The sequence below is a fragment of the Thalassophryne amazonica genome, chromosome 15 (genome assembly GCF_902500255.1).
Source record: "Thalassophryne amazonica chromosome 15, fThaAma1.1, whole genome shotgun sequence".
NCBI lineage: Eukaryota > Metazoa > Chordata > Actinopteri > Batrachoidiformes > Batrachoididae > Thalassophryne > Thalassophryne amazonica.
Window position 1 is genome coordinate 68024005 of NC_047117.1, and position 8464 is coordinate 68032468.

The following is an 8464-nucleotide window of genomic DNA, read 5'->3' on the forward strand; positions in this document are numbered from 1 at the left end:
TGATGATGTTGGTTTTATTTATTTATTTTTTTACAGCCTTTTCTATCATCAACCAAAGGAAAATTAAGGGATAGTCACTTTTTATGTACACTTTTCACCAGCCATATTAAAACATTAACAATCATGCCTCTGTGTCTCTACTCACCTTTGACAATTGTTTTGTTTTCTGAGAAATTTTTTTTTTTATTGGAAAATTTTTGTTTAGATAGAAATATTGAGACTCAGTGGGACAATTGTACAGGGAAATAAAAATTCACAGTGTGCTCAAATGGCATCTAAATAACACCAACAACCTACTTGGTAATCTTTGGAATGTCAGTGGTTCAACAATGTCTGAGAAATGTGGAGCACAGGATAATTGTGGAGTCCTCCTGTCTCTGCGCAACATTTGGTCAGCTTGAAAATCAAATTCCTTTACCTTTTGCCAAAATGAATTATTTAGGGGCAATTTTGGTGGTCAACCATCTTAAAGCAGGTAGAGGAGCGGATAAGGAGCTGGCCCACCAAGATGTAGACCTGGGTTTGAATCCTGTTCATCCTACCTGTCTCAGTCCACTCAGCTGTAAATGTGTACCGGCCTTGGCTAGAAAGGTAACCTGCATCAGACTGTTGTCCTGTCCTGTGCAAACCATGGACTCTGATCCGCTTGATACTATGGAATCTGGTGATAAACACCAGCAGGGATCAGGGGCTACATAGGACTTATTTCTAAAATATTTTGGGGTCAACCATCATTCACATGTCCAGTTGTGTAGAAATCAGCAACAGGACCAAGGAGAGTAGGACAGGAATGGACAGACAGATGCTATCTTGATCCTAGTGATTGACCTTTTGTAAATTTGGTGTCGAGGCAATTCCAAAATCCATCTACATACAGTAGTGTTCAGAATAATAGTGCTATGTGACTAAAAAGATTAATCCAGGTTTTGAGTATATTTCTTATTGTTACATGGGAAACAAGGTACCAGTAGATTCTCACAAATCCAACAAGACCAAGCATTCATGATATGCACACTCTTAAGGCTATGAAATTGGGCTATTAGTTAAAAAAAAAGTAGAAAAGGGGGTGTTCACAGTAAGTAGCATCTGCTGTTGACGCTACAAACTCAAAACTATTATGTTCAAACTGCTTTTTTTTTTTTTGCAATCCTGTGAATCATTAAACTAGTATTTAGTTGTATAACCACAGTTTTTCATGATTTCTTCACATCTGTGAGGCATTAATTTTGGTGGTTTGGAACCAAGATTTTGCTCGTTTACTAGTGTGCTTGGGGTCACTGTCTTGTTAAAACACCCATTTCAAGGGCATGTCCTCTACAGCATAAGGCAACATGACCTTTTCAAGTATTTTGACATATCCAAACTGATCCATACCTGGTATAGGCCCAACACCATAGTAGGAGAAACATGCCCATATCATGATGCTTGCACCACCATGCTTCACTGTCTTCACTGTGAACTGTGACTTGAATTCAGAGTTTGGGGGTCGTCTCACAAACTGTCTGCGGCCCTTGGACCCAAAAAGAACAATTTTGCTCTCATCAGTCCACAAAATATTCCTCCATTTCTCTTTAGGCCAGCTGATGTGTTCTTTGGCAAATTATAACCTCCTCTGCATGTCTTTTATTTAACAGAGGGACTTTGCGGGGGATTCTTGCAAATAAATTAGCTTCACACAGACGTCTTCTGTCACAGCACTTACAGGTAACTCCAGACTGTCTTTGATCATCCTGGAGCTGATCAATGGGTGAGCCTTTGCCATTCTGGTTATTCTTCTATCCATTTTGATGGTTGTTTTCAGTTTTCTTCCACACGTCTCTGGTTTTTTGTCCATTTTAAAGCACTGGAGATCATTGTAGATGAACAGCCTATAATTTTTTGCACCTGTGTATAAGTTTTCCCCTCTCCAACTTTTTAATCAAACTACGCTGTTCTTCTGAACAATGTCTTGAACGTCCCATTTTCCTCAGGCTTTCAAAGAGAAAAGCATGTTCAACAGGTGCTGGCTTCATCCTTAAATAGGGGACACCTGATTCACACCTGTTTGTTCCAAAAAACTGACGAACTCACTGTCTGAATGCCACACTGCTATTATTGTGAACACCCCCTTTTCTCCTTTTTTTTACTAATAGCCCAATTTCTTAGCCTTAAGAGTGTGCATATCATGAATGCTTGGTCTTGTTGGATTTGTGAGAATCTACTGGTACCTTGTTTCCCATGTAACATTAAGAAATATACTCAAAACCTGGATTAATCTTTTTAGTCACATAGCACTACTATTATTCTGAACACTACTGTATGTGTGACAAGCAGTGGTGGAAGGGACTTAAATTTCCATCTTTGACCCCATTGCTTGACTTTTTCAAAATTTGATGTCTCCTAGGCAATTCCACTGTCAACATTTTTACCCTTGACCCCAATGTTGACCTTCAAAAAAGCTTGACCTTGCCTGGCCAATTCCAGAACCAGTCTTCATATCGCTTCCAAATTGACCTTTTTGTTATTTGACATTCATTATTATTTATTTTTATTATAAATAACCTTTATTTAACCAAATAAAAAGCCCATTGAGATCAAACCTCTTTTGCAAGGCCTGGCCAAGAAAAGCAGCAGCACACATCATAAGAAACAAGTTAACATCAAGAGAACCATTAAAATAATCTGATTAAGACCTCGTGGTACATCTCTGGGGCAGCCTTTCCCTCACTGCAGGACATTTACCAGAGTCCTACATAGCACACAACCTCATCAGGGACAGTACACACCCCCAACAATCACTCTTCACACTCCTACCATCAGGCAGATGCTACAGGAGTCTGAAGTCCAGGACTACTAGGCTGGCGAACAGCCATTAGGCTTCTCAATAACTTTCTTACACACTGATCCCTCCACCACCTCAGTGACTTATTTCATTGTCATTCTCATCATCATTATTAACATCATTCTCTAAGCATTTATTATAATAGCTCTGTTTACTATTTATGCATCCATGCACCTTACAACTCCTGCACAGCAAGAAATGCTGCTAAATAACATTTCACAAAATTGCCAATACAGCATTAAAAAGGGCATGTGCACATCATAAAAACTGTACAACCCTTAAACAGTGTCTACAATACATTCTTTGGTCTATTCTGTATTTTAATCATCTGATGTGAACTTCCTACATGCAAATTTTCTAGGAAGAATGAACAGTAAATTTCATTGTGTGGTAAAAATGCCTGTTTTCACTGCACATGACAAATGGTAAATGAACTGCATTTATTAGCGCTTTTCCATCTGCATCAGATGCTCAAAGCGCTTTACAATAATGCCTCACATTCACCTCGATGTCAGGGTGCTGCCATACAAGGCGCTCACTACACACTAGGAGCAATAAGGGATTAAAAACCTTGCCAAAGGGCACTTAGTGATTTTCCAGTCAGGCTGGGATTTGAACGGAGGATCTTCTGGTCTCAAGCCCAATGCCTTAACCACTAGACCATCACCTCCCCCAGTAAAACAAAAACTATTAATATAAATAAGATCCAACCAGTTTACAAGTAAAACAAACAGTTTGGTCATAGTAACAATAAGTTAAAACAATTTAAAATTTAAAAACAGAGGCACTGTTCAAAAGATTTCCATTCTCTGTCTCTTAAAATAGAGCGGAAAGTGTTCAGGGCAATCAACCTAAACAGTTTCAATTCAGATTGGAGGACATTCCAATCAGAGAACACAAAAACGAAAAGCTTTCTTTCCCTTTTCAGTGCAAACGCGGGCTACACAAAAGCACAGCTTGTCATTTGAACGCAAAGCATAAGGGCTTTCAGATCTCTGAAGGAAACTGGATAAATAAGTCGGAACCAACCCAATAAGAGCCTTGTAAACCAGTCATCCAATATGTATACCTTTCATTTACAGAAGGCATGCCAGCATCAGCATACAACTCACAATGATGGGTCACAGAGCACAATGGTACACCGGAGTTGAGTACTGTAGACAACTGGCTGAAGTGCACATATACACAACATCTCCCTAATCCAGTACAGGCAAGAAGGTCGCAGTTATCAGGAGCTTCCTAACTCCTAAGGAAAAAAAAAATAACTTGTTTGTATAAAAGAAACCTAGCTTCACCCTTCATTTGGAGATCAAATGTTGAGACCTTTGGCAAATTTCACCTTGCCTGGACAATTATAAATCCCATACTATCTACCAGAAATACAAGAACACTGGCGAGGCTCCTGATTTTAAACAAGAAGACCTGGATAATCTGGATAAATGGTCAGATAAATGGCTCTTAAGATTGCATCCAGACAAGCGTCATCAACTGAATATTAATAGCCTAACCCAACTGCAGCTACTACTATTCGTCCCACATATGGTGAAAATCAGACTGAATTGACCTTTGGCCCCAATGACCTAGACCTTTGCATAAAGCAAATTGTTTCAGGGCAATTCTGAGTTTGACTTTCACATACATACAGTGAGGAAAATAAGTATTTGAACACCCTGCGGTTTTGCAAGTTCTCCCACTTAGAAATCATGGAGGGGTCTGAAACTTTCATCTTAGGTGCATGTCCACTGTGAGAGACATAATCTAAAAAAAAAAAAAAAAAAAAATCCAGAAATCACAATGTATGATTTTTTTAAACAATTTTTTTGTATGTTACTGCTGCAAATAAGTATTTGAACACCTACCAACCAGCAAGAATTCTGGCTCACACAGACCTGTTAATTTTTCTTTAAGAAGCCCTCTTATTCTGCACACTTTACCTGTATTAATTGCACCTGTTTGAACTTGTTACCTGTATAAAAGACACCTGTTCACACACTCAATCAATCACACTGCAACCTGTCCACCATAGCCAAGACCAAAGAGCTGTCTAAGGACACCAGGGACAAAACTGTAGACCTGCACAAGGCTGGGATGGACTACAGGACAACAGGCAAGCAGCTTGGTAGAAGACAACAGCTGTTATGATTATTTATTAGAAAGTGGAAGAAACACAAGATGACTGTCAATCTCCCTCGGTCTGGGATTCCATACAAGATCTCACTTTGTGGGGTAAGGATGATTCTGAGAAAGCTCAGAACTACACAGGAGGACCTGGTCAATGACCAGAAGAGAGCTGGGACCACAGTCACAAAGATTACATTAGTAACACATGATGCTGTCATGGTTTAAAATCCTGCAGGGCAGCAAGGTCCCCCTGCTCAAGCCAGCACATGTCCAGGCCCATTTGAAGTTCACCAGTGACCATCTGGATGATCCAGAGAAGGCATGGGAGAAGGTCATGTGGTCAGATGAGACCACAATAGAGCTTTTTGGAATAAACTCCACTTACCATGTTTAGAGGATGAGAACAACCCCAAGAAAACCATCCCAACCGTAAAGCATGGGGGTGGAAACATCAATTCTGGGGGTGCTCTTCTGCAAAAGGGACAGGACGACTGCACCGTATTGAAGGGAGGATGGATGGGGTCATGTATTGTGAGATTTTGGCAAACAACCTCCTTCCCTCAGTAAGAGCACTGAAGATGAGTCATGACTGGGTCTTCCAGCATGACAATGACCCCAAACACACAGCCACGGCAACTAAGGAGGGGCTCCGTAAGAAGCATTTCAAGGTCCTGGAGTGGCCTGGCCAGCCTCCAGACCGCAACTCAATAGAAAATCTTTGGAGGGAGCTGAAACTCCAAACCTGAAAGATCTAGAGAAGATCTGTATGGAGGAGTGGACCAAAATCCCTGCTGCAGTGTGTGCAAACCCGGTGAAAAACTACAGGAACCATTTGACCTCTGTAATTGCAAACAAAGGCTACTGTACCAAATATTAACATTGATTTTCACAGGTGTTCAATACTTATTTGCAACAGTAACATACAAATAAATTATTAAAAAAATCATACATTGTGATTTCTGGATTTTTTTTTTTTTTTTTTAGATTATGTCTCTCACAGTGGACATGCACCTAAGATGAAAATTTCAGACCCCTCCATGGTTTCTAAGTGGGAGAACTTGCAAAATCGCAGGGTGTTCAAATACTTATTTTCCTCACTGTACCAAGTTGGTGGAAATTGGTTGAAGGACCTGGGAGGAGTAGTGAAACATGCAAATGTAAATCTAATTACAGTATTTGTGGAAATGGCAAAATAAAATGTAGAATTTTTTTATTCAAAAATCATTTGTAACAAACATTAGCAGACAGTGTGCACACATTTCTTTAGGCTATTCCTGTTTGCTCGGGTCACCACAGTGAGATCTACAGATGTGCATTTTGATTTGGCATAAGTTCTTCACCAGATACATCCTGAGACAACTGTAGATGCACGCTTTAGATGGGAATGGCGACTTTTGAACCCACCACCTTCTTGCTGGGAAGCTCACAGATTGCGGATTATTAAAATGAAAGGCATCAGGGGGCTGATGCACACCCTGTGTGCTTGACACACCATGATACAAATGTACAAGTAAATATACATATGTCTGTAATGGTGTTTAGACTTCTCGGTTGATGAGATAAAGAAGATTTTAAAAAAATGTTTATCTGACCATGTTTTCCTTGACCTTTAAACTACTCCAAAATGTAATTACCTCCACCACTGATATCTATCTAAGTAATATTCCCACCAAGCTTGATCCATCTAGGCTTCTTGGTTGTTGAAATATATTAAAACAAAGATGTTTTTCAGACCATGTTTTCCATAATCTTGACTTTTGACCAAACTAGTTAAAAATTTAATCACCACTAGATATCTAGCCAAATAATATTCCCATCAGGTTTGAAGAAATCTGTCCAGTTATCTTGTCCACAGACACACGCTGGTAAAAACGACACCGATTCGGCAATTTCTACAACATCGGAATGACTCAGATTAATGACAAAAACTACCGGCTGTCGTGGTTGCAGCATTGCCCCACACTCTGCTGTGGACCAGGACTGTGGCTTGGCTCACAGCAGGGCACTGAGTCGTGGCTGTGAGGAGGGAGAGGTGCGCCGGCAGTCGGATTTGGCCAGCCTTCGTAAGTCTCGCCTGTGGCATCGCTTCTGTTCATGCTGGACACTGGGGCGTACGCTTGGACCGGGTAGGATCCAGGGGTCGGGTTGATGAGTGGAAGGAGAGTTTTCCTCCGCTCTTCTACGGAAGCAGGTACAAACAGAACGCCACCGATTCTCCTCAACACCCTGAAAGGCATTGTCTTCTCCAGAAGACATGCCTCAGCCTCGGACGTGTCCAGGAGGAAAACCATCCTCTCCCAAACATCCAGCCAATCAGGACACCAATGATGTTACAGGGAGCACACTGTGAGGGACGATGACTGTGGTGATGACGAGAAAGAGCCACGGGAGGGCCACGATGGGCAGACTGAGTCCACACAAGAAGGCTTTGGCTGATCTCGAGTGGGACGATGTCAGAGCCGGATCCAAACCCAGCATTTGATCCTTGATCTTTGAGCTTTTGTTCCTTTGATCCTGGACCTGCATTTGATTCATGATAGCTAAACTTATGTTCCTTACATCCAGAACCTCCAGAATCTTGATTTTTGAGCTTTTCTTCCTTTCATCCAATCTCAACATTTGAACCTTGATCTTTGAGCTTCTGTTCCATTGATTCTGACCCTGCATTTTAACTTTGATTTTTGAGGGGGAGGGGGTTTCCCCTTTGATACTGACTCTGCATTATTTTGTTTTATAATCCAAACCCAGTATTTGATCCTTGATCTGTGAGCTTTTGTTTCTTTGATCTCAACTTTGTATTTGATTTGAGATCTGTGAGCATTTATTCCTTTGATCCAAACCCTGTATTTGGTCCTTGATATCTGAGCTTCTGTTCATTTGATCCTTACTATGCATATGATCCTTGATCTTTGACCTTTGTTCCTGATCCTGCCTTTGATATTTCATCATGACTCCTTTGATCCTGATCAAAGATGTAACTTGCCATGATTGTTGCTCTTTGACCTTTTATCCAAATTCCTTGTATTCTGATCCTGTCTATTGGTTACTGGGCAGTACGTAAATGTATCTCAGCAAAAAATAATAAGGAAAAAAAAACCTTGACTAAATGTAATTGAGTGAGTCAGAGGAACCAAGGAGCTAGACCTAACAGCAAGATGGGTAGATGGTGATGAAATCATAACCTCCTTTAAGACGTTCAAAACTCAGTGACCAGGCACAAGTGCATAATATGACATGTTTAAAGGCAGATCAAAACTGACTTGTTGCCATGTGACCCCTTTAGGGCCTTACAAGTCTTTACCTGACCAGGAGATCCCTCTGCCCTTGAGTTCTGGCAGGTCCCACAGGTTGACCTCCACAAGCTCCTGCTCTGTTAAACCCACGCTGGAATGTGCCGGACTGCCTTTAGGTAGGAAACAGTTGTGCATACGTGTCATATTCATGCAATTCTATAAGAGGTGTAGCTGTAGATTTCTGTTTGTACCCCACAGAGTATAAAAGTACCTTCACTTTGCTTTCTCT

At 40.8% G+C, this 8464-nt stretch overlaps 1 protein-coding gene across 1 annotated transcript; it reads right to left on the reverse strand.

Moving 5' to 3' along the window:
• Positions 1-6785: 6785 nt before the first annotated feature.
• LOC117526618 (rhomboid domain-containing protein 2-like) lies at positions 6786-7477 on the reverse strand. The gene is given in 3 exon segments (XM_034188673.1): positions 6786-7226; positions 7229-7279; positions 7282-7477. Coding segments are annotated over 3 exon segments (603 nt in total). The 3' UTR covers positions 6786-6870.
• Positions 7478-8464: the final 987 nt, after the last annotated feature.